At 49.0% G+C, this 27,270-nt stretch overlaps 1 protein-coding gene across 3 annotated transcripts in view; it reads right to left on the bottom strand.

Annotated features, from left to right (window-relative positions):
- kpna6 (karyopherin subunit alpha 6) overlaps positions 1 to 27,270 on the bottom strand; it is a 72,614-nt gene that overhangs the window by 22,463 nt on the left and 22,881 nt on the right. For all 3 annotated transcript variants that reach the window (XM_033044797.1, XM_033044798.1, XM_033044796.1), the window contains exons 4-6: positions 17,290 to 17,389; positions 11,523 to 11,617; positions 3,230 to 3,361 (exon numbers count right to left, since the gene is read on the bottom strand). In XM_033044797.1, coding sequence (XP_032900688.1) covers positions 3,230 to 3,361; positions 11,523 to 11,617; positions 17,290 to 17,389 — 327 coding nt within the window. The remainder of the gene's footprint in view (positions 1 to 3,229; positions 3,362 to 11,522; positions 11,618 to 17,289; positions 17,390 to 27,270) is intronic.

The following is a 27,270-nucleotide window of genomic DNA, read 5'->3' as shown; positions in this document are numbered from 1 at the left end:
CGCCAATATCGTGTATGCGGGTACGAGCGATTTGTTCCTTCACCAGTTCCAGCCACCCTTTGGTATGAATATTGCCTTCGTTATGGCAATTGTATATTAGATGGTTTACAGAGCCCTGCAAACTTAGGATGTATGTTAGGTCTTATCGCATTTTTGCGAATAGTTTATTTCAAATTGTGCATTACACATCATTCCCATAACATCCTGATGTGATGTTGTCACATTTCCTTCTTCCAGGTTTCTGGCAATGCTGTGATGCTTGACCACATTCTTAGTACCCGCTGTTACCTCATTTCTTGAACGCATACTGCAGTGCCCATAACTCCACACTTCACTGTTGACAGATGGGACTACTAGCAGATCGCAATTCTGTGGGATTTCATATTTGTTCTCAATCTCGTCCATCCTTGGTTCTTCCAAATGATGGGAAAGCAGGTATTTATACTTCTGCTATATCCTCTTTTAGAGGTTGTCCCTTTTTTCTGGGACTAGAGAACTTATGGACCAGCCCTGGTACATTTCTTTTTTGTGTGGGCTCTGGTCCTTATATGATTCGTTATCAGAGTATTCTGGATATTCCTCCTCATAATGGTTTCACCTGGATATTCATCATCAGGTATTTCATGCAATGGCTCTCTCATAAGCCTATGCTTTTTTGTCCCTCTTTAGGGTACATCAAGCTCTTCCATTGAGCTGTATATTGGCAGCCCACTTTTGGGTGCTGCTCCATATTCTGGGTCTCCTGTAGACCAACGCCTGTATTGTCTTTCAGACATTTCTGGTGCTGCCTCCGTGTCAGGTCAGCCCATATATTCATCTTTATCATCAGGCATTTCGGTCGCTGGCTCAAATCTGGGCCAACGTTTCCCAGAACCTCTTCTGGGTGTTCCATGCGGTTGCTCTTTAAGCCCGCGTTTTTTATACTCCTTCTGGAGTTTGTTTTACCCATGAGGAATTCCAGTTTATAAATTCTATAGTTCAGACTCCTCCGAGTCTTCCAGGCCTATTATTTCTTTATGGCCTTGCTCCCTCTGTGGGATTTCAACGGGACTTTTTCCCCCGTGTAAAATAGTTATTTCTTTACAATCGACTTTTTAGTCGGGCGCCCGCTACTCTCAGACACTTTGTCTTATTGAGTGCTTACTGCGGTGCGCTTACCATTCTTCCTCCCACCTTTCTCCATACATAAGACTTGCCTGTGTCACTGCACGCAGTCTCCACGGAGAAAAGCAGCCTGAAATGAAAGTAAAATACTTACGTTCAGGTTTTCTTTCACTCACCGCTTGGAGGTCCGTCCTCCTACCGCGGTCGCAGCGCAATGTGTCTGAAGAGATGACGCGCGTGCGCCTGGACGGCCTTCTTCACGTAGTCACTCACGTGACTCCGAAGTAAAATCTGTATTTAACAACACAAAACCGTACATCCGTATTCTACTCGTATTTCCGTACAAAATACGGAAATTCCGTACTACGTGGCAGTATATAACCCGATTCAACATGTTTTAAATAGTTATTATCAGACAAATGGACCATCCTATCACCGACTAGAGAGCAGTTCTGACCAACCATCTACCTCATTGGAGAACCTCAGAATATTTATAATCGGACTTTACCTTGCACTAAACGTTATTCCCTTCATCCTGTATCTGTACACTGTGGACAGCTTGATTGTAATCATGTAGTCTTTCCGCTGACTGCATTGCACACAATAAACATAGAAAAACAGGTGCAGGAGAAGGTAATTCGGCCCTTCAAGCCTTGACAAGGTTCATGGCTGATCATTTAAAATCAGTACCCTGTTCCTGCTTTTTCCCCATAAGCGCTAAATCTAACTCTCTCTTGAAAACAAGAAAAGCTTTTCACTGGTAGACATAAAATGCTGGAGTAACCAGCAGGACAGGCAGCATCTCTGGAGAGAAGGAATGGGTGACGTTTCAGGTAAAGATCCTTCTTCAGACTTCTCGACCCGAAAGGTTACCCATTTCTTCTCTCCAGAGATGCTGCCTGTCCCGCTGAGTTACTCCAGCATTTTGTGTCCACCGTGTCTGCAGTTTTTCACTGTATCAGTACATGTGACAATAAACAAAACAAAACTAGTTCTGTTCAGTAACCTCTTATGTGGGAAATCAACAAAACCTGTCTGAAAATCAAAATAAATAATATTCTCTTTTTAGTTTTCTAATCTACCAGTTACATCTTCAAAACACATATGAGGAAAGATTGGGCTTGTATTCACTGGAATTTAGAAGGATGAGAGGGGATCTTGTAGAAACATATAAAATTATAAAAGCACTGGACAAGCTAGATGCAGGAAAAAGGACATTTAAAACTGAGATGAGAAAAAACGTTTTCACCCAGAGTTGTTAATCTGTGGAATTCTCTGCCACAGAAGGCAGTGGAGGAGAATTTAATAGAGTTAGATAGAACTCTTGGGGCTAGCGGAATCAAGGGGAAGGGGAAAAGGCAGGCACGGGTTATGATCAGCCATGATCACAATGAATGGCGGTGCTGGCTCGAAGGGCCGAATGGCCTCCTCCTGCACCTATTTTCTATGTATCTATCTATGCATCTAGTTCATATTCAGTGTGGATGACAAATAAGTACTCTTGAACTTTATAAAGCACTGGTTACACGGCATTTGGGGTATTGTGTGCAGCTCTGATCACCATATTATCAGAAGGACGTGGTTGCACTCGAGTGTACAGAAGTGGTTCACCAGCCTTTTGTGTGATTTGCTTGACTTTAGTTATGGGGAGAGATTGGATCGGCTGGGCTTGTTTTCCTTGCAATACAAGAAGCTAAGCGGTGGCCTGGTAGAAGTAATATAAGATTATGAGAAGCATAGATAGAGTAATAAAATATGATGATCATATTTAAGAGATATTTAGATAGACACGGAATAGGCAAGATGTATGCAGGCAAATGGGATCAACATAGATGGGTAAAAAGGTCGGCATGGATGTGGTGGGCTAAAGCCCCATTTCTGTAGAGTAAAACTCTGACTAACAATTGCTATCAGTAACAGAAGAACCAATAGCAAGGAGTCCTGATCAAAGGATTGGTAGAGATTCCATAGCAAATAGGAAGGCGATAGTCAGGGGCTTTATAGAGGATATTTGATCTTTATCATGGGAACACTTGGTCTATGATGTCCTTCAGGACTCACAAATACCGACATTGAAAAAACAAGACTTGGTCTTTCTGGTGTTAAAATGGATATGGCATCTTACCTGTTCTTGAACATCTTCAAACTCAGAGTTTAGTAGCTTAATAAAAATGGGAACAGCACCAGCCTCTATGACCACCTTGGTCTGGAGAGATGTTCCTGATGCTATATTTGTCAAAGCCCACGCTGCTTCAAACTTGAAAAGAAAAACAAAGTGAAAACCAACAAGTGAATATATCCTCCCATTATCAACCTTGTCAAGACTTCAAAGAATTTTGTACATTTCAATGAAGTCACATCTCATTCACCTAAATTTGAACATATGAGCCGACATCCTAATGCTTCATGTGACAGGCCTGTCATCTCATAACCGATCCGACCAATGTGTTGTGCTCACCCTGTAGCAGGAAAGGAGATTAACTTTGTGCACAACACTCCAGATGTGGTTTCATCAAAGCCCAGCTGGCTGCATATTGCTCTGCAGTACCTTGTGTACAAGAAATTTCACACTCATCTGAACATTAACATTTCCCCATCTCTCATCATGTAAAATCCATGTATCATTTATTTTTTTATCGACAGAAGTGGATAAATTTACATTTTTCGACATCATTCTCCATCTGCCACATTGCTGTCGGTGCAGCTAGACCTTGCTGTCTCTTCTCATCTTCACCATTAGCAGGACTTTTCCATTCCGAGTGGTTTGGGACTTCCTTTCCTCTGTTCAAACCAATTCCTCAATTTTATTATTTCTGAAGCTTTTTTTAAATTCTTGCTTCCTGTGCTCCAGCATGTCTCTAATAACGCTGTTCCACTATGGCACCTAATATTGGCATTATTAAGTCTCATTTTCCAAGCCACAATGATATGTGACTTCATGTATTGTGATGTATTGATGCATCTGCTGATCATTTATCAGCCATGCCTGAATATTGTCTGTTTTTAGACTTTTTTCTTTAGTCTTTAGAGATACAGCATGGAAACAGGTCCTTCGGCCCACCGACCAGCTATCACCATGTACATGAGGGACAATTTACAATTTTTTACCAAAGCCTATTAACCTTCAAATCTGTTCGTCTTTGGAGTGTGGGAGGAAACCGAAGCACCCAGAGAAAACCCACACAGGTCACACAGAGAATGTACAAACTCCATTCAGATAGCACCTGTAGTCAGGATCGAACCTGGGTCTCTGACGCTGTAATATAGCAGCACTACTGCTATAGCATTGTGCTGCCCTGCGTTGCATTGCAGAGAAAATAACCACTACATCTAGCCAACCATTTGAAGAATTATCCTGCCCACAGAGAGCAAGACAAATTCAATCTTGCCAAATTATAACTTCAGTAAATACACCGTCAATTCAAAGGGATAGAAAGTATTATCAACATTACATTCTCCAGCACTGAATAATCTGCTAATTGATCCCCCTTCTAGTTCTCCTTGAACAATTAAATGTATCAAACAGTGGTACGCCCACTTACCACATATAGGTCTGGTCACTACCTAGAAAGGTAGTGTCAAAAATGTGTTTAAATCTACCTTAAGGTAATGTCTAAATTGTGTCTAAATCTATTTTTGTCGACGGGTGGCGCTGCGAGCCGGCAGCCTCACGAGCAGCTGTTTGTTTTTAGTATGTCTAAAAGTGTGTTTTAGTGTGTTTAAGTGTGTTTTCGTGTGGGGGTAGGAATTGGGGGGAAACTGTTTTTTAGTCACTTACCTCGGTTGAATGCGACTTTTCTCCAAATTGCATTCCGCCCCCCCTCGTGACCCAACAGCTTGGATTGGTGCGGCTTTTCCCAGGGTTGGGGCCTAGAGCTTCAGCAGCGGGCACAGCGCGGACTTTCCATCGCGAAGCTGGACGATCCCTTGCCGGGGGTCGCCAGAAGAAGTACTCCGATCGCTGGCACGCAGACTACGACATCCTGAAGTCGCGGTCTGTGGAGCTTCTAGCTGCGGGCGATGCGTGGACTTTCCATCGCGGAGCCCAGGCAATCCCTTGCCGGGGATCGCCAGAAGAAGTGCTCTGACTGCCGGCCTGTGGCCTATTACATCCTGAAGCCGCAGTCTGCGGAGCTTCAGCAGTGGGCACAGCGCGGACTTTCCATCGCGAAGCTGGGCGATCCCTTGCCGCGGATCGCCAGAAGAAGTGCTCCAACTGCCGGCCTGTGGCCTATTACATCCTGAAGCAGCGGTCTGCAGAGCTTCTAGCCGAGGGCGCGGTGTGGACTTTCCATCGCGGAGCCTGGGATCCCTAGCCGGGGATCGCTGGAGAAGAGCTCCGACCGCCGGCCTGCGGCCTATAACATCGTGAAGCCCCGGTCTCCGGTAGGAAGCGGCCGATTCGGGACCTCCAAGCCGCGGAGTGTCCGTCCATCCCGACGTCGGCGTTTCGAGCATCCCGACGAGAGGGCCTGTTCATCGGGCCATCCGTAGCGGCAACTGCGGAGGGTTCATGGCCCCGACCACGGATGAACAAAGGAGGACTGACTGAAAGTTATTGCCTTCCACCACAGTGAAGAATGTTGATTCCACTGTGGTGGATGTTCATGTTATATTGTATCGTGTATTGTGCTCTTTTTGTTTGTATGGCTGCATGGTAAGTCAAATTCCACTGTACCTTAATTGGTGCATGTGGCAATAAATGTGAACTTGAACTTAAGTCTAAATAAAACATTAACAAGGATGTATCAAAATGAGAAATTTCAATTAAGAAAATGGGTTAAGTCAAAGTTCCCTTTTTACAAGAAAACGTCAACAGATTTAATGGAGCAGATAAAATATGAAGGCATCTAGATAGTAGATAAGAAGGACTGGTTTACTTTGGAAGAAAACTCAACGACTAGGGGGTATATATTTGAAGTGATTATGGGAAAATGAGAGCGACACTAAAAGTGTTCACACAAGGGTCTGATGGATCTGGACATTGGCCAAGAGTAGAGAAAAAGAAATGCTCATTCATGAAGGAGTTGCAAGAGACTATGTGAGTTTACCATGTCCTACTATACTATACTATACTATACTATACATTCATGACTTTGCAGCCAAATTCTGCACTAACTCCAATTACAGGTTTCTAGATACCACCGTGGTAGGCCAAATCTTAAACAATGACGGGACGGAATACAGGAAAGAGATAGAAAGCTTAGTAGGAGGGAGTAAAGACAATAAACTCTCCCACAATGAAGCAGCAGACCTTCAAGAAGCAGAGAGGAGTATACAAACCAGTCTGTATCGTATTCCAGTTCCAAAATGTAATAATAATAATAAATTTTATTTGCGGGCGCCTTTCAAAGTCTCAAGGACACCTTACAGAAATTAACAAGAGAGAAATAACATATAGTCGGAGTAAAATAAATAAAATGTAAATAGCATCCACAGTGTGACCAATAGGGATGTTATGTTATGGTTGCACAAAATATTGGTGAGGCTGTACTCGGATGACTGTGTTTAGTTTTGATCATACATTCATATTATTTGATCATAAAAGAGAAATGACAGAGGAGTTGAATAACTTTATTGCATCAGTCTTCACAGTGGAAGACACCAGCAACATGCCTGAAATTCAAGAGAGTCGGGGGTGGGTTAGTGGAGTGGCTATTACTAGGGAGGTGCTTGGGAAGCTGAAAGGGCTGAAATGGATAAGTCAACTGGACTGGGTGGACTGCACAATAGGGTTCTGAAAGAGGTGGCTTTAGAGATTGTGGAGGCATTGATAGAGGGGCCGAGCCCAGCGAGGGGGGCTGAGCCGAGCGAGCGGGGTCGAGCCAAGTCGAGAATAAAAGCAAGGCAAGCCGAGCCGAGCGAGTGGGGCCCAGAAAGTGAATAAAAGCAAGGTTAATATTTGTTTTTAAACCAAATATTAACAAAGGTGTTTTAGAATAAATCTTATCGTTAAAGTTGGCGAAAAAGAAGCAGTCAGATTACTACCTTATTCCTTGGAGCGCAGGAGGCTCAGGGGTTATTTTATAGAGCTGTACATAATCATGAGGAGAACAGATAGAGTGAAATTTTTTTCTGCAGGGTGGGAGAATGAAGAACTAGAGGAAGTTGGTTTAAGGTGATATGGGAAACTGGGGGTCAGCTTTTTCCATAAAGGGTGGTGTGTATGAGGTGTTAGAGGAGGTACAATAACATGTAAAAGATATTTGGTCAGATACATGGATAGGAGTAGTTTAGAGGGATATGGGCCAAACACAGGCAAATGGGACTAGCTTATGCTATGAGAATGCAGGGTGTCTTGGACAGGTTGGGTGAGTGAGCAGATGCATGGCTGATGAAGTTTAATGCGGGTAAATGTGAGGTTATCCACTTTGGTAGCAAAAACAGGAAGGCAGATTACGATCTAAATGGCGTCAAGTTGGAAAAAGGGGAAGTACAACGGGATCTGGGGGTCCTTGTACATCAGTCTATGAAAGTAAGCATGCAGGTACACCAGGCAGTGAAGAAAGCGAATGGCATGTTGGCCTTTATAACAAGAGGAATCGAATATAGGAACAAAGAGGTCCTTCTGCAGTTGTACAGAGCTCTAGTGAGACCACACCTGGAGTATTGTGTGCAGTTTTGGTCCCTTAATTTGAGGAAGGACATTCTTGCTATTGAGGGAGTGCAGCGTAGGTTTACAAGGTTAATTCCCGGGATGTAGGTCCCTTGCAGTCAGAAACAGGTGAATTGATCATGGGGAACAAGGACATGGCAGACCAATTGAATAACTACTTTGGTTCTGTCTTCACTAAGGAAGACATAAATAATCTGCCGGAAATAGCAGAGGACCGGGGGCCAAATGAGATGGAGGAACTGAGTGAAATCCAGGTTAGCCGGGAAGTGGTGTCAGGTAAATTGAATGGATTAAAGGCCGATAAATCCCCAGGGCCAGATAGGCTGCATCCCAGAGTACTTAAGGAAGTAGCCCCAGAAATAGTGGATGCATTAGTGATAATTTTTCAAAACTCTTTAGATTCTGGAGTAGTTCCTGAGGATTGGAGGGTAGCTAATGTAACCCCACTTTTTAAAAAGGGAGGGAGAGAAAAAACGGGGCATTACAGACCAGTTAGTCTAACATCGGTAGTGGGGAAACTGCTAGTCAGTTATTAAAGATGGGATAGCAGCACATTTGGAAAGTGGTGAAATCGTTGGACAAAGTCAGCATGGATTTATGAAAGGTAAATCATGTCTGACAAATCTTATAGAATTTTTCGAGGATGTAACTAGTAGAGTGGATAAGGGAGAACCAGTGGATGTGTTATATCTGGACTTTCAGAAGGCTTTCGACAAGGTCCCACATAAGAGATTAGTATACAAACTTAAAGCACACGGTATTGGGGGTTCAGTATTGATGTGGATAGAGAACTGGCTGGCAGACAGGAAGCAAAGAGTAGGAGTAAACGGGTCCTTTTCACAATGGCAGGCAGTGACTAGTGGGGTACCGCAAGGCTCAGTGCTGGGACCCCAGCTATTTACAATATATATTAATGATTTGGACGAGGGAATTGAATGCAACATCTCCAAGTTTGCGGATGACAGGAAGCTGGGGGGCAGTGTTAGCTGTGAGGAGGATGCTAGGAGGCTGCAAGGTGACTTGGATAGGCTGGGTGAGTGGGCAAATGCATGGCAGATGCAGTATAATGTGGATAAATGTGAGGTTATCCACTTTGGTGGCAAAAACAGGAAAGTAGACTATTATCTGAATGGTGGCCGATTAGGAAAAGGGGAGATGCAACGAGACCTGGGTGTCATGGTACAACAGTCATTGAAAGTAGGCACGCAGGTGCAGCAGGCAGTGAAGAAAGCGAATGGTATGTTAGCATTCATAGCAAAAGGATTTGAGTATAGGAGCAGGGAGGTTCTACTGCAGTTGTACAGGGTCTTGGTGAGACCACACCTGGAGTATTGTGTACAGTTTTGGTCTCCTAATCTGAGGAAAGACATTCTTGCCATAGAGGGAGTATAGAGAAGGTTCACCAGACTGATTCCTGGGATGTCAGGACTTTCATATGAAGAAAGACTGGATAGACTCGGCTTGTACTCGCTAGAATTTAGAAGATTGAGGGGGGATCTTATATAGGTATGTTACAAAACTTACCTTCAGCGGCGCTGCAATTCTGCCACTGGCCGTGTGCGCGATTTTGGCGCATTTGAGGGGGGGCGGGGTTAAAATGCGTTTTTTTCCGACTTGGTCCTGGATTATATTTGTTGGAGTGCAAGATGTTGCTAAAGAATCGTTCCTACGGCCGTTCTGTGTGTTTTTAAAAAAAAATTCACCCGACAAGTTAATCGCTGGAATGATTTTAAAATCAGCTTCTGAAGCCGTCAACGCCGACAACAGGGATGGATTTTATGGAGGACCAGGTAAAATTAAGCAGTTTATTTTTATATATAAAAGTGTTTCTTAAGATGTATTTAATTCACATTTTAAGTTGCGAAACGGTGATTTTTCCCCCCGAAGAACAGGCAGTGTATTTGCTGCCGATATGGGGGACTAAATTCACCGCACCTGAACGTTCCAAATGGTCCCGTTCCAGAAAATCCCACTCGCAAGCTGATTTAAATGGCCATTAATTTACAGGTATTAAATATTAAATTCCTTCCATTTAGCATATAAACCCATGACAATGAGATTTAAAAATTATGTTATATTCTGAATTCTTGTGTGAATGTTATTTGGACACTTAGGCTATTTAAAAATGTTAATCTATTCTTAAGAAATGGATAGATGTTTAGATCTAGTAATTGAATTTTGTAATTAGCTACAATTAGGTAACTAACTAATTATATGCTTTAATTTCAAGTCATCTAAGTAAGATTGTTTCATATTTGTTTCAGAATGCTTCAATCTATAATAACTGAAAATTTATTTCAGTTCTCTTAAATTTTAAGAAAGTTATCGGCTTTAAATGTTCTCGATCACAGCTTTTGTGTTAAGTCAATGAAAAAGCAATAGGGAACAAGATGCCAATTTCCGAGTATAAAAATGGCCATAACTTTTTTAATACTGAAGATATGAAAGTGAATTAGGTGTCAAACTAAACTTCTTTTTATGCTTTATCTGATGGGATAAATTAAAGACTTGATTTTTTATATCTCAAAATTTTGTAACATTGCTATCTTAGAAACTTACAAAATTCTTAAGGGGTTATGCAGGAAGATTGTTCCCGATGTTGGGGAAGTCCAGGACAAGGGTCACAATTTAAGGATAAGGGGGAAATCTTTTAGATGAGAAAAACATTTTTCACACAGAGAGTGGTGAATCTCTGGAATTCTCTGCCACAGAAGGTAGTTGAGGCCAGTTAATTGGCTATATTTAAGATGGAGTTAGATGTGGCCCTTGTGGCTAAAGGTGTCAGGGGGTATGGAGAGAAGGCAGGTACAGGATACTGAGTTGGATGATAGCCATGATCATATTGAATGGCGGTGCAGGCTCGAAGGGCCGAATGGCCTTCTCCTGCACCTATTTTCTATGTTTCTATGAATGTCCCAGCACAACTTTATAAAACATTAGTTTGGCCACAACTACAGTGCTTTGTATAATTCTTGCTACCAGATGCAGTAGGAAGGATATGATTGCACTGGAGAGCATTGCAAAGAAGATTCCCCAAGATGTTACCTGGAATGGGTGATTTCAGCTTTGGAGACTGTAAGTATAGGCTCAGTTTTTGATAAATTGAATGGAAACAGGCCCTATGGCCACCGAGTCTAGGCCGACCATCGATCACAGTTCACATTAGTTCAATGTTATCTTACTTTGCTGCTAGTCTGTATATTGTCCCTACATACTCGAGGCAATTTACAGAGGCCAATTAATCTACAAACCTGCAGGTCTTTGGGTTGTTCGAGTAAACTGGAGTACCAGGAAACTCCCTTGGTCATGAAAAAGTGCAAACTGCAAACAGACATCATCCAAGGTCGAAACCAGGATCGATCCCAGGTTTCTGACGCTATGAGGCAACTTCTTTATCAGCTGCGCCACAGTGCTGCAATTTAATACATTTGGCGTTGCGGAGGCTGATGGAGGACCTGACAAACCTTTGCAAACGTATTAGGGGGATAGATAGTATATATAGTATGAAACAACGGTCCATTTATTACATATACAATTTACAAACTCAGGTAAAGGTTTATGTTTTTATATTTATGACTCTCCCTCTCAATTCTTTGCTGTTATTGAATAAAGAGGCAGCTTATCCACCTCCAATCTATGCCACATTTAAAGTGAACAATCTTCAATCTGCATCTCAAGTCCCTTTTCTTACCAACCATAGCAAAGTATATTAAATCAAGCAATAAGACACTCCTCCCCTTTAGCACTTGCTATTACCATCACACAGCATCTGAAATAAAGAGTGTGCTATTATAACATTTACCTGCAATGTGCAATTTTCATTTCTTTTCAAAAATTCAACAAATCTTTCCACAACGCCAGATGTATTGATCACTTCATCAATGGGAGGATTTGGCTCTATAAAGATAAACACAAGATATAAATTATGTTTATAATGTGTCTTTAATGTTTTATAAAAATACATCCAATTTGAATTTGTCATGTTGGCCATATATTGACTTGAATATCATTAGCAGGCAGGATTAAGGCAAAGATGAAGACATTTTCAGTATATGGACTAAAGAATAATCAGTGAAAGAGTAGGGCCTGTTAAGTCAATATGTGCAATATGTGTGGAACCAAAAGGTGCAGGTGAGGTCAGAAATGAATACAAGCTTTGGTGTTCACTAACGAAACAGACTTATTAGTTGCAGGATTGAGCGAAGGGGAAGATGAAATTTCACTGCAAGTCTCCATTCGTAAAGAGGAAGTACTCCATGCTTTAGCGGGTTTAAAACTGTATAAATCCCAAGAGGCCAGATGAGATTTATCTCAGAATGCCACAGGACTCAAGAGATTGCTGGGACTCGGAGATTTTTTATTCTTCACTGGACATAAGTGACGTAGCAGATGAATGGGGATTCACAAAAGTTGACCTCTTTTTCAAGAAGCACAACAGGAAAAGGACTTGCAATTAACGACTTGCACTCTTTCTAGCTAATACCTTATTTCCTATAACAGGGAGACTTAACACAATACTCACACCAATGTCTTGTACAACTGCAACATAACATCCCAACTTCAATACTCAATGATCTTACTGACGAAGGCCAGCGTGCCAAAGCTGCCTTGACTATCTATCTAAGTGACGTCACTTTCAGAGAAACAACAGCCCACCTGGTCTTCAACATTCCCCAATGCCCAACTATTCATTGTGAAAGTTGTACCCAAATTTGACATTCCAAAGTACAACACCTTCCACGTATCTGAATTAAACCCCATTTGTCATCTCTAACCTCATCTACTGCAGTTGCTGTTCCTGATGTTGCCTCCTGTACATTGGTGAGACCAAGCGTAGACTCGGCGACCGTTTTGCCGAACACGCACTTCTGCCAAGGCCTACCGGATCTCCCGGATGCTAACCTTGCCATGTCCACACTGACCTTTCTGTTCTAGGCCCCCTCCATTGACAGAGTGAGGCCACACACAAACAGGCGGAACAGAACCTCATATTCCGCTTGGGTAGCTTGCAACTCAGTGGTATCAACATTGAATTCTCCAGTTTTAGTTTTTAACTACCCCATTTGAAATAATCTTTAACACCCCCCCGATAAAATAGGCCGAAGTCAGCATGGTCTTGCTTGACAAATTTGCTGGAATTCTTTGAAGAAGTAAATAACAGGACAGACAAAGGAGAGTCAATAGATATTGTTTACTTCGATTTTCGGAAAGCCTTTGACAAGGTGCCACATGTAAGGCTGCTAAAGGGCCTGTCCCACTTTCACGACCTAATTCACGACCTTTTTTAACTCGTGGACATTTTTCATCATGCTAGAAAAAACGCCCCGACCTACTTGATGCCACGAGTACCTATGACTGGCATTACGGCCTGCTACGACCATGCTGCGAGTTAAGGGCAAACTCGGCAAAGGTTATGAATTAGGTCGTGAATGTGGGACAGGCCCTTAAGGAAGATGAGAGCCCACGGTATCAATGGGCAGATACTTGCATGGATAGCAGGTTGGCTGGATGGCTTTGTATATTAATGATTTGAACGAGTGGATTGAAGGCTTTATGGCCAAGTTTGCAATGATACGCAAATAGGTGGAAGGGCAGGTAGTGTAGAGAAAGCAGAGACTCTGCAGAAGGACTTGGACAAGTTGGGAGAGTGACAATAGACAATAGGTGCAGGAGTAGGCCATTCGGCCCTTTGAGCCAGCACAGCCATTCAATGTGATTATGGCTGATCATCCCCAATCAGTACCCCGTTCCTGCCTTTTCCCCATATCCCCTGACTCCGCTATCTTTAAGAGCCCTATCCAGCTCTCTCTTGAAAGCATCCAGAGAACCTGCCTCCACCGCCCTCTGAGGCAGAGAATTCCATAGACTCACAACTCTCTGTGAGAAAAACCCCTTATTCTTAAACTGTGGCCCCTGGTTCTGGACTCCCCCAACATCGGGAACATGTTTCCTGCCTCCAGCATGTCCAAACCCTTAACAATCTTATATGTTTCAATAAGATTCCCTCTCATCCTTCTAAACTCCAGTGTACAAGCCCAGCTGCTTCATTCTCTCAGCATATGACAGTTCCGCCATCCCGGGAATTAACCTTGTAAACCTACGCTGCACTCCCTCAATAGCAAGAATGCCCTTCCTCAAATTAGGGGACCAAAACTGCACACAATACTCCAGGTGTGGACTCACTAGGGCTCTGTACAACTGCAGAAGGACCTCTTTGCTCCTATACTCGACTCCTCTTGTTATAAAGTGGGCAGAGGAGTGGCAGATGGAATCTAGCGTAGCAAAGTGCGGAGTCATGCATTTTGGTAGGAGGAATAAAGGCGTAGACTATTTTCTAAATGGGCAGAGAATCCAGAAATCGGAGGTGCAAATGGACTTGGGAGTGCTGGTGCAGGATTCCCAAAAAGTTAAACTGCAAGTTGAATCGAAAGAAAGTAAACTCAATGCTAGCATTTATTTCAAGAGGGCTTGCATACAAAAGCAGGGGTGTAATGCTGAGGCTCTATAAGGCACTGGTAAGGCCGTATTTTGAATATTGTGAGCAATTTTGGGCACCATAACTGAGGAAGGATTTGCTGGCTCTGGAGAGGGTCCAGAGGAAGTTTACAAGATTGATCCCAGGAATGAGTAGGTTAACCTATGATGAGCATTTGTTGGTACTGGGCCTGTACCCGCTGGAGATTAGAAGAATGAGGGGGGAGCTCATTGAAACATACAGAGTAGTGAAAGGCTTGGATAGGATGTGGAGAGGATGTCTCCACTAGTGGGAGAGTGCAGGACTAGAGGTCATAGCCTCAGAATTAAAGGCTGTTCTTTTGGGAAGGAAATGAGGAGAAATTGATTTAGTTAGAGGGTGGTGAATCTGTGGAATTCTTTGCCACAGAAGGCTGTAGAGGCCAAGTCAGTGGATATTTTTTAAGGCAGAGATAGATAATTTTTTGATTAGCACAGATGTAAGAGGTTATGGGGTGAAGGCAGGATAAGAGGGAATGATAGATCAGCCATGATTGAATGGCGGAGTAGATGATGGGCTGGAGGGCCTAATTCTACTCCTATCACTTATGACCCCTCCCCTCCCCAGTGCCCTATCTGGACTTGCACCTATTTCTCCTCTCCACTCTCCCTACATTCCTTTCTCTGGCTTCACAATTGTTCATACCTATTGTTTTTTTATCTCTACCTTTGTTCAACCATCCCCTCTCGCCCTTGTTCATCTATTATTTGCCGCACTTTTCCAGCCCCTCTTCTCTTCAAGCTTGTTCTCCCCTCCCCGCACCATATTGGTGATATTGCATGACCCCCTGAGTTACTCCAGCACTTTCTGTCTTTTTTTGTAAACTAGCAACCGTTTGTTGTTCAAGAAGGAACTGCAGATGCTGGAAGATCGAAGGTACACAAAAATGCTGGAGAAACTCAGCGGGTGCAGCAGCATCTATGGAGCGAAGGAAATAGGCGACGTTTCAGTCTGAAGAAGGGTTTCGCCCCGAAACATCGCCTATTTCCTTCGCTCCATAGATGCTGCTGCACCCGCTGAGTTTCTCCAGCATTTTTGTGTACCGTTTGTTGTTTCTCCATTTGTCATTCCTCAGCCCATTTACCCAGTTGATTAATATTCAGCTGTATAACTCCTTCACAAGCAATACCACCTATTTTAGTGCCATCTGTAAATTTACTAAGCATGCCTTGCACAACATTCTCATCCAAACTGTTAACAGAAAAGACAAATAGCAATAGGCCAGCACCAAGCCCTGAGGCACACTACTAGTCACATGCTTCCAGTCTGAAAAGCTGTTCCTTCCACTATCACCCTCTGCTTCTGACCATCAAGCTAAAACTGTATCCAATTAGCTAGCTCTCCGTTGATCCATGCGATTTAACCTAAAATAATCTACTATGCAGAACCTTATCTAATGCTTGTGGAAGTCCATAGAGTCTACTTCCCTGACCTTCACAATCACCCATGCACAAAGCCATGCTAATTATCCTAAATCAACCCATTTCCAAATGCATGTATATCTTATGCCTCAGAATCCTCCACGGTAACTTGTCTACCACAAATATTAGGCTTACGTCTATAGTTTCCAAAATTTCCTTTGCAGCCATTCTATAAGACAGGGACAATATAGCACAAAATGGTGGGATGCCTGGAAGTTGAATTAGTCTAAATATTGATATCATTTGACAACAGGAAATATTATTTAACCTTGGGAGAAGGTACAGGAGCCTGAAGACTGCAACAACCAGGTTCAGGAATAGCTACTTCCCCACAGCCATCAGGCTATTAAACCTGGCCCGGACAAAACTCTGATTATTAATAACCAATTATCTGTTATTTGCACTTTATCATTTTATTTATTCATGTGTGTATATATTTATATTATAGTATATGGACACACTGATCTGTTTTGTAGTAAATGCCTACTATGTTCTGTGTGCTGAAGCAAAGCAAGAATTTCATTGTCCTATCAGGGACACATGACAATAAATTCACTTGGATTAGCTAGATTCACTTACCAACTAAATCAAATACATCAGCCTTTCCAATCAGACAGTTATGTTTCAATAAACATTGAGTGCGGCACAGTGGCATAGCTGGTGGAGCTGCTGAGTGTGAAGAAGGGTTTTGACCCGAAACGTTGCCTATTTCCTTCACTCCATAGAAGCTGCTTCACCCCCTGAGTTACTCCAGCATTTTTGTCCACTTTTGAAATGTCACATTGATATTGGTATTGACTTATTATTATCACATACCGAGATACAGTGTTCTTCTTAGGCCCACTTCGGTCATGGCTGACCATGGGTGTCTCCGGGGTTGGCGGACGCCAGTGAGTGACTTTATTTAACGTGGGGAGACTGGTGCACAGACAGCCACCACACGGTCCTTGACAGATCTGGGTCAGGATCCAGTGGCATGGAGTCCAAGACGACCGGAAACCCTTTTCTGCTGCAACCTTTATCCACCTTCCCAGCCGTTGTGACGCTCCACTAAGGTCAGCCATCATCCTCCGCCTGTTCCACCGTTGAGGTCTTGGTTGGATTGCTCTTTGTCAGAGTCCTCCCCCTTGACCTTACCGCCATGGGTGGCCCTACCTGGAGCATCGCTCTCAGGATCTCGCTCTCGCTCTCAGACGGCATCGCTCTCAGGATCGCAGGACCACATGAGCTTCTCCACCACGACAAGGGATACAGTGATAAGCTTTGTTTCTATGCTATCCAGACAAATCATATCTTCCACAAATAAAGTCAAGACTTTGTGAGAAAATTAAGTATTGGAGTTGTCAGCATTAACAGAAATGGCTTCCTTGTATGGTAAGGACCATTGGTCAATTTAAGTGTTGATAAATAAATACAAGTGATGCAGGCTCTGAACTTCCATTAGCAACATACTTAACAAGTGGTTTGTCAATACTGTCCAAATAAATCAATTTTAAGTTAACAAACAACCAAGTTTTCAGATTAAGAAACTTAACGACAAAATATTTTCGCATCAGCTATTGACCGGACAATTTATTTAGTTCGCAATCATATCATCTATCTAAACATTGAAGAAATATTTGAAGCTTTATTACCTTTGGAAAGCAATTTACGAAACTTTTGAGTGGTTGCTAGTTGCAATTCAGTATCATCAGAGAAAAGCATCTGCACCATTTCTCTTGTGATCATCCCCTCCTAAAGTGGAAATATAATTTCAAGATTCAAGCGGCATAATTTATTTTTTAACATGAGGGTGGAACAAAAGGGCTTTACAGAAAACAGATTATAAAGGTATTCTTAGTTAACAAGTCTGGAACTACCACCCAGATTTGTAATGCAAACTCTAACACAAAGAAAATCATGATACATTTGTTCATGAAGTACTGTGCTTGAATTATGAATATGCATTTTTCTCCACCAGGAGACAACTAGAAAAGTTTAACGGAGATTGTAATGGAAATATTTGCTGGTAAATAACAATCTGCAGTATTTTGCCATTACCTATTTACAGTATCCAGGGCTGCCAACTCTCACGCTTTGAGCGTGAGACTCACTCATTTCAGCCAATTCTCACGCCCTCACGCTGAAGACAGAATTCTCACGCTGTCTTCAGTCCCTGCACAGCAAGGATCCTATAGCGGAGCTATACGATCTTTGCTGCACAGTTTGTCGCTTCACGCCATGACAGTGATCTGTGCGGTCTGGGGAAGCACGTCAGTTGACGGCTGTGAGTGACGCCGCGTCTCTTCTCTCTTGGTTGGATGTGCAGCCGCCGGGTGTCCGCCTCTGTGTGCCGACTGTGAGTGCAGCGCTGCCGGCCGCTGCTGCAGCCTCGCTCCCCCCCTCCCTCCCTCTCTCCTGCCCTTCAACTCACACGACAGCGCCAACGCCGCCAATCCACGCTACACCGTGCCCGCCAGACTCCCCATTGGGCGGCCGGGGAAACAGAGGGAGGGGGGAAAGAGAGAGAGAGGGAAAGAAAAAATGGAGGGATGGAGGCAAAGAGAGACAAGGGGAGGGAATGTAGAAAGGGAATGAAGGAAGGAAAGGAGAAAGGGAAGAAAGAGGGAGGGTGAGGAAAGAGGGTGGGTGGGAGGGGGAGAAAGAGGGGTGATGGGGGCAGGAGGGAGGAAGGGGAGGAGGGAGGGAGGAAGGGGAGGAGGGAGGGAGGGGGAAGGAAACGTGTGTGTGTGTGTGCACGCTATGTGTGTCTCAGATTCAGATTCAGATTCAGACTCAATTTTAATTGTCATTGTCAGTGTACAGTACAGAGACAACGAAATGCATTTAGCATCTCCCTGGAAGAGCGACATAGCAAATGATTTGAATAAATAATAATAAGTGATAATAAGTGTCCGGGGGGTGGGGGGGGGGGTGATTGGCAGTCACCGAGGTACGTTGTTGAGTAGAGTGACAGCCGCCGGGAAGAAGCTGTTCCTGGACCTGCTGGTTCGGCAACAGAGAGACCTGTAGCGCCTCCCGGATGGTAGGAGGGTAAACAGTCCATGGTTGGGGTGAGAGCAGTCCTTGGCGATGCTGAGCGCCCTCTGCAGACAACGCTTGCTTTGGACAGACTCAATGGAGGGGAGCGAGGAACCGGTGATGCGTTGGGCAATTTTCACCACCCTCTGCAATGCCTTCCGGTCGGAGACAGAGCAGTTGCCATACCATACTGTGATGCAGTTGGTAAGGATGCTCTCGATGGTGCAGCGGTAGAAGTTCACCAGGATCTGAGGAGACAGATGGACCTTCTTCAGTCTCCTCAGGAAGAAGAGACGCTGGTGAGCCTTCTGTCTCCCTGTGTGTGTCTCCTTGTGTGTGTATGTGTGCCTCCCTGTGTGTGTGTGTCTCCCCGTGTGTGTGTGTCTCCCTGTGTGTGTGGGTGTCTCCCTGTGTGTGTGTGTCTCCCTGTGTGTGTGTGTGTGTGCGCGTGTCTGTGTGTATCCCTGTGTGCGTCTCCCTGTTTGTGTGTGTCTCCCTGTGTGTGTGTGTGTCTCCCTGTGTGTGTGTGTGTCTCCCTGTGTGTGTGTGCGTGTCTGTGTGTATCCCTGTGTGTGTGTCTCCCTGTGTGTGTGTGTCTCCGTGTGTGTGTGTGTCTCCGTGTGTGTGTGTGTATGCCTATCTGTGTGTATCCCTGTGTGTGTGTCTCCTTGTGTGTGTATGTGTGCCTCCCTGTGTGTGTCTCTGTGTGTGTGTGTGTCTTCCCATGTGTGTCTCCCTCCGTGTGTGTGTGTGTGTGTGTGTGTGTGTGTGTGTGTGTGTGTGTGTGTGTGTGTGTGTGTGTGTGTGTGTGTGTGTGTGTGTCTGTCTCCCTGTGTGTGTGTGTGTGTGTGTCTGTCTCCCTGTGTGTGTCTTCCTTTGTGTATGTGTCTCCCTGTGTGTCTGTTGTCACATCCTGGCCTTAGGGCTGCCAACTCTCACTCTATTTCAGCGTGAGTCACGCATTTCAGCCAATTCTCATGCCGATGACACAATTCTCAAGCTCTCTTCAGTCCCTGCACAGTTTGTCTCTTTTGCGCCATATCAGAGCGATCTGCGGTCTGTGGAAGAGCGTCAGTTGGCGGCTGTGAGTGACGTTGTATCTCTTCTCTTCTTTCTTGGTTGGATGTGCAGCTGCCGATAACACGAACACCCCCCCCCCCTCTCAGTGAGGCTCAAACGAAACTCCGTTTCCACAGCCATACAAATAAAGACAATTTCCTGCAGACATACACACAATTCAATTTACAGAAACATCCATCACAGTGAACCTCCTCCTCACCGTGATGGAAGGTAAAGTCTTTTCTCTCCCCTGTTCTCCATTTCCCCCCCCGATGTCGAAGCCCCAGGCGGGCGATGATAAGTCCCACGGCCATTTTAGGCTGAGCCGGGCGATGTACGACCCCGCTCCCGGTCTAAATGTCACCAAGTTGGATCCCCTGGCAGGCGCTGGAATGTCCCACAGCCATTAAGCCTCGCCTGGCGATGTACGGCCCCGCTCCGGGTCGTTCCAACCCCGCGACACGGGCTGGAGATGTTGCGTAGCGGGAGCTCCGAAAAGCGGTCTCCACCCGGACCAGCGAGCTCCCAATATCCCGACAGTCCACAGAAGCTACGTTGCTGGAGCCTCCGAGCTTCGGTGTCGGGCCGCAGCAGCGAGCCACCACCGCTCCCCACGCTCTGAGGCCGACCAGCCCCACGATGGTAAGTCCGCAGCTCCGCAGGCTCCGTGACTGGAGCCCCCAGGTCGTTCCAGCTGGAGGCCGCTCCACGGTGCAAGGCCCCAACGACAACGGAGACCCGACAGGGAAAAGGTCGGGTCTCCCGAGCAGGGAAGAGATTTTTTTAAGTTTCCCCCTCCCCCCCCCCCCACATATACACAGGTAAAAACACTATTAAAAACACGAACAACTACATTTAGAAACATAGAAATTAGGTGCAGGAGTAGGCCATTCGGCCCTTCGAGCCTGCACCGCCATTCAATATGATCATGGCTGATCATCCAACTCAGTATCCCGTACCTGCCTTCTCTCCATACCCTCTGATCCCCTTAGCCACAAGGGCCACATCTAACTCCCTCTTAAATATAGCCAATGAACTGGCCTCGACTACCCTCTGTGGCAGGGAGTTCCAGAGATTCACCACTCTCTGTGTGAAAAAAGTTCTTCTCATCTCGGTTTTAAAGGATTTCCCCCTTATCCTTAAGCTGTGACCCCTTGTCCTGGACTTCCCCAACATCGGGAGCAATCTTCCTGCATCTAGCCTGTCCAACCCCTTAAGAATTTTGTAAGTTTCTATAAGATCCCCTCTCAATCTCCTAAATTCTAGAGAGTATAAACCAAGTCTATCCAGTCTTTCTTCATAAGACAGTCCTGACATCCCAGGAATCAGTCTGGTGAACCTTCTCTGCACTCCCTCTATGGCAATAATGTCCTTCCTCAGATTTGGAGACCAAAACTGCACGCAATACTCCAGGTGTGGTCTCACCAAGACCCTGTACAACTGCAGTAGAACCTCCCTGCTCCTATACTCAAATCCTTTTGCTATGAAAGCTAACATACCATTCGCTTTCTTCACTGCCTGCTGCACCTGCATGCCCACTTTCAAAGACTGGTGTACCATGACACCCAGGTCTCGTTGCATCTCCCCTTTTCCTAATCTGCCACCATTCAGATAATAGTCTACTTTCCTGTTTTTGCCACCAAAGTGGATAACCTCACATTTATCCATATTATACTGCATCTGCCATGCATTTGCCCACTCACCCAGCCTATCCAAGTCACCTTGCAGTCTCCTAGCATCCTCCTCACAGCTAACACTGCCCCCCAGCTTAGTGTCATCCGCAAACTTGGAGATATTGCCTTCAATTCCCTCATCCAGATCATTAATATATATTGTAAATAGCTGGGGTCCCAGCACTGAGCCTTGCGGTACCCCACTAGTCACTGCCTGCCATTGTGAAAAGGACCCGTTTACTCCTACTCTTTGCTTCCTGTTTGCCAGCCAGTTCTCTATCCACATCAATACTGAACCCCCAATGCCGTGTGCTTTAAGTTTGTAAACTAATCTCTTATGTGGGACCTTGTCGAAAGCCTTCTGGAAGTCCAGATACACCACATCCACTGGTTCTCCCCTATCCACGCTACTAGTTACATCCTCGAAAAATTCTATAAGATTCGTCATGATTTACCTTTTGTAAATCCATGCTGACTTTGTCCAATGATTTCACCACTTTCCAAATGTGCTGCTATCCCATCTTTAATAACTGACTCTAGCAGTTTCCCCACTACCGATGTTAGACTAATTGGTCTGTAATTCCCCGTTTTCTCTCTCCCTCCCTTCTTAAAAAGTGGGGTTACGTTTGCTACCCGCCAATCCTCAGGAACTACTCCAGAATCTAAAGAGTTTTGAAAGATTATTACTAATGCATCCACTATTTCTGGAGCTACTTCCTTAAGTACTCTGGGATGCAGCCTATCTGGCCCTGGGGATTTATCGGCCTTTAATCCATTTAATTTACCCAACACCACTTCCCGGCTAACCTGGATTTCACTCAATTCCTCCAACTCCTTTGACCCGCGGTCCCCTGCTATTTCCGGCAGATTATTTATGTCTTCCTTAGTGAAGACGGAACCAAAGTAGTTATTCAATTGGTCCGCCATATCCTTGTTCCCCATGATCAACTCACCCGTTTCTGACTGCAAGGGACCTACATTTGTTTTAACTAATCTCTTTCTTTTCACATATCTATAAAAACTTTTGCAGTCATTTAACTAGACAAAAAATAAAAAAAGACAGACAGGCTGTAGGGGCCGCCACACAATCAAGCTATACCCAAAATGTAATCTGTCCATTTGTCAGGCCAATAGAATGTTAGCTGTATTGTAAAGAAACTGAAGTAGAAAAGTAAAGTTCTGATGCAATTTTACAGGGCATGGTGAGTCCTTATTTGAGGAAGGATGGATTAGCACTGAAGACAGCGCTGACAAGTGTTGTACCGGGTTGATTTCTAGGTAGGAAGAGAGATTCAGTAAGCAGGGCCGACACTCATTGGAGTTTAGAAAAGTCATGCAGCTTGATTGAAACGTACTATGAATCTGAAGGACAACACAAAGTGCTGGAGAAACTCAGCAGGTCAGGGGATGGGAGATTGTAACCTTCACGTGGTCCACCCTGTTTCGATGAATGCAAGCAACCTGGCATGCACAAACAGAAGATGAAACAGAACAAAGGTACACAAAAATGCTGGAGAAACTCAGCGGGTGCAGCAGCATTTATGGAGCGAAGGAAATAGGCAACGTTTCGGCCTGAAACCCTTCTTCAGACTGAAGAGGGAATGGACAGACTACGATTTGGGTCTTGACCTGAAACATTATTTGTCCATTCCCTCCACAGATACTGCCTAACCCGCTGAGTTCCTCCAGCATTTTTGTGTATCTTCGATTTTCCAGCATCTGCAGTTCCTTCTTAAACATCAAACAGAACAAGTTGTCTTACAACTTTAGGCTGTGCATGCTGTACGCAAGAAGAAGAAGGAGCAGGTCAGGCAGCATCTGTAGAGGGAATGGACAGACTACGATTTGGGTCTTGACCTAATTATTTGTCCATTCCCTCCATAGATGCTGCCTAACCCACTGAGTTTATCCAGTGTTTTGCTCAAGATTCCAGCATCTGCAGTTCCTTGTGTATACAAGATTCTGCACAAATTTGCCAAGTTGTTTATCAAATTTGATCCAGTTTGCTTTTCCTTATGTGTACCAGACACCCCATTAAAACATTCCCTGTTTGACCCTATCTAAACCTTCTACTTCTCATTAAGCCCTCCTGTTTTAGATGCCCCTACCAAGGCAAACGACCCCACCAAGTTCCTCGTGATTTTGTATACAATCAGCCTCCAACACGCCAGGAAACAAACCTAAGCGATCTGATTTTTTCTTCCAACTGCAATTGGTTAGGGTTAGGTTACAATTTGTTGCTACACTCTAGTAAGGATATGATTCAGCTGGAGAGGGTGCAGAGGAGTTTGACACAATGTTTGCTGGAATACATTTTTGATTGCTGTGTAGCAGTGGTTGAGAGTGTTTGGACCTCTGGTTGGGCAAGAGACTTGCTGATAGTATAGGGAGGTTGCACGCAGTCGAGGTCACGACCCCTCAACCCCTATCGTATGAAAAAGATGTATGTCAAACTTATTGGTAACGTATCTATTGAGCGAACTTTTTCCGTACTGTTACCACGCAACACCAACTGGAGTACACGCGGTGAACTGCAGGTAAGCATTTACTAAGGCTGGCAGCACAGCCGGCCCTTCTTCTAGCCCAGCATCCGGACTAGTTGCCCCAGCCCCGCTCCACCCGGCCCCTGGCCCCGCTCCACCTGGCCCCCGGCCCCGCTCCACCTGGCACCCGGCCCCGCTCCACCCGGCCCCGGCCCCGCTCCACCCGGCCCCGGCCCCGCTCCACCCGGCCCCGCCCCGCTCCACCCGGCCCCGCTCCACTCGGCCCCGCTCCACCCGGCCCCGCTCCACCCGGCCCCGCTCCACCTGGTCCCGCTCCACCCGGCCCCGCTCTCGCTCCACCCGGCCCCGCTCTCGCTCCACCCGGCCCCGGCTCCACTCCACCCAGCCCCGGCCCCGCTCCACCCAGCCCCGGCCCCGCTCCACCCGGCCCCAGCCCCGCTCCACCCAGCCCCGCTCCACCTGGTCCCGCCTCCACCGGCCCGCTCTCGCTCCACCCGGCCCCGGCCCCGCTCCACCAGCCGCTGCCCGCTCCCCGCCCGCTCCCACCGCTCCACCTGCCCCGCGCCCAGCTCCACCACGGCCCCCGCTCCACCCGGCCCCGGCCCCGCTCCACAAGCCCCGCCTACACTGGCCCTGGCCCCGCTCCACCGGCCCCGGCCCCGCCCACCCGGCCCCGCTTCACATGGTCCCGCTCCACCCGGCCCCGCTCTAGCTCCACCCCGGCCCCGGCCCGCCCACCCAGCCGTGCCCCGCTCCACCCGGCCCCGCTCCACCCAGCCCCGCTCCACCCGGCCCCGCTCCACCCGGCCCCGCTCCACCCGGCCCCGGCCCCGCTCCACCCGGCCCCGCTCCACCCGGCCCCGCTCCACCCGGTCCCGCTCCACCCGGCCCTGCTCCACCCGGCCCCGCTCCACCTGGTCCCGCTCCACCCGGCCCCGCTCTCGCTCCACCCGGCCCCTGGCTCCGCTCCACCCAGCCCCGCTCCACCCGGCCCCGCTCCACCCGGCCCCGGCCCCGCTCCACCCGGCCCCGCTCCACCTGGTCCCGCTCCACCCGGCCCTGCTCTCGCTCCACCCGGCCCCGGCCCCGGCCCCGCTCCACCCGGCCCCTGGCCCCGCTCCACCCAGCCCCGGCCCCGCTCCACCCGGCCCCGTTCCACCCAGCCCCGCTCCACCCAGCCGCTGCCCCGCTCCACCTGGTCCCGCTCCACCTGGTCCCGCTCCACCCGGCCCCGCTCTCGCTCCACCCGGCCCCGCTCCACCCGGCCCCGGCCCCGCTCCACCCGGCCCCGCTCCACCCAGCCCCGCTCCACCTGGCCCCGGCCCCGCTCCACCCGGCCCCGGCCCCGCTCCACTCAGCCCCGCTCCACCCGGCCCCGCTCCACCTGGTCCCGCTCCACCTGGTCCCGCTCCACCCTGCCCCGCTCCACTCCACCCGCCCCGCTCCACCCGGCCCGCTCCACCAGCCCCGCTCCACCTGCCCGCCCCCCCACCACTCCACCGGCCCCCGCTCCACCAGCCCCGCCCCCGCTCCACCCAGCCCCTCCACCTGGCCCCGCCCCGCTCCACCCGGCCCCGCCCTCTCCAAACGGCCCCGCTCCACCTGGTCCCGATCCACCGGCCCCGCTCTCGTCACCGGACCCGGCCCTGCTCACCAGCGCTGCCCGCTCCACACGGCCCCGCTCCCCTCCAGCACCGCTCCACCTGGCCCCAGCCCGCTACACCCGGCCCCGGACCCGCTCCACTCGGCCCCGCCCACCCGGCCCGCTCCACCCTTGGCCCGCTCTCGCTCCACCTGGCCCCGCGCTCCACCCGGCCCCTGGCCCCGCTCCACCCGCCTCCGCTCCACCCGGCCCCGGCCCCGTCCACCCGGCCCACGCTCCACCTGGTCCCGCTCCACCCGGCCCCGCTCTCGCTCCACCCGGCCCCGGCCCCGCTCCACCCGGAGCCACTGGCCCCGCTCCACCCAGCCCCGCTCCACCTCGGCCCCGTTCAAACCCAGCCCCGCTCCAACCCAGCCGCTGCCCCGCTCCACCTGGTCCCGCTTCCACCCGGCCCCGCTCTCGCTCCCACCGCCGGCCCCGGCCCCCCGCTCACACCCGGCCCCGGCCCCGCTCCCCCCGGCCCCGCTCCACCCGGCCCCGCTCCACCCAGCCCCGCTCCACCTGGCCCCGGCCCCGCTCCACCCGGCCCCGGCCCCGCTCCACCCGGCCCCGCTCCACCTGGTCCCGCTCCACCCGGCCCCGCTCTCGCTCCACCCGGCCCCGGCCCCGCTCCACCCGGCCCCGGCCCCGCTCCACCTGGCCCCGCTCCACCCGGCCCCTGGCTCCACTCCACCCAGCCCCGGCCCCGCTCCACCCAGCCCCGCTCCACCTGGCCCCGGCCCCGTTCCACCCAGCCCCGCTCCACCATGCCGCTTCCCCGCTCCACCCGGCCCCGGCCCCGCTCCACCCAGCCCCGCTCCACCCAGCCGCTGCCCCGCTCCACCCGGCCCCGCTCCACCCAGCCCCGGCCCCGCTCCACCCGGCCCCGCTCCACCCGGTCCCGCTCCACCCGGCCCCGCTCCACTCGGCCCCGCTCCACCCGGCCCCGCTCCACCTGGTCCCGCTCCACCCGGCCCCGCTCTCGCTCCACCCGGCCCCGGCCCCGCTCCACCCGGCCCCTGGCCCCGCTCCACCCAGCCCCGGCCCCGCTCCACCCAGCCCCGCTCCACCCAGCCGCTGCCCCGCTCCACCCGGCCCCGCTCCACCCGGCCCCGGCCCCGCTCCACCCGGCCCCGCTCCACCCAGCCCCGCTCCACCTGGCCCCGGCCCCGCTCCACCCGGCCCCGCTCCACCCAGCCCCGGCCCCGCTCCACCTGGCCCCGGCCCCGCTCCACCTGGCCCCGGCCCCGCTCCACCCGGCCCCGCTCCACCCAGCCCCGCTCCACCTGGCCCCGGCCCCGCTCCACCCGGCCCCGGCCCAGCTCCACCCGGCCCAGCTCCACCCGGCCCCGCTCCACCCGGCCCCGCTCTCGCTCCACCCGGCCCCGGCCCCGCTCCACCCGGCCCCGCTCCACCCAGCCCCGACCTCGCTCCACCCGGCCCCGCTCCACCCGGCCCCGGCCCCACCCGGCCCCGGCCCCGCTCCACCCGGCCCCGGCCCCGCTCCACCCGGCCCCGGCCCCGCTCCACCCGGCCCCGGCCCCGTGTGTGGGCGCTGCCGACCCACAGCCCCGTGACAGTGCGGCCCACAGAGGGAGACGGGGCGGAGGTGAGCCATGGCCGGGCAGCGATGACCTGGGGGGGGAAAGTGGGGGCTGTCCCGAGGGATGTGCTCCTTCGGCCGCTTACACCTTGATGCTCGTGTTCAGACAAACC

This window comes from Amblyraja radiata, chromosome 27 (assembly GCF_010909765.2).
Source record: "Amblyraja radiata isolate CabotCenter1 chromosome 27, sAmbRad1.1.pri, whole genome shotgun sequence".
In the NCBI taxonomy this organism is placed as follows: Eukaryota; Metazoa; Chordata; class Chondrichthyes; order Rajiformes; family Rajidae; genus Amblyraja; species Amblyraja radiata.
Note: the sequence above shows the minus strand (reverse complement) of the source record. Positions and strands in the feature narration are given on the sequence as shown.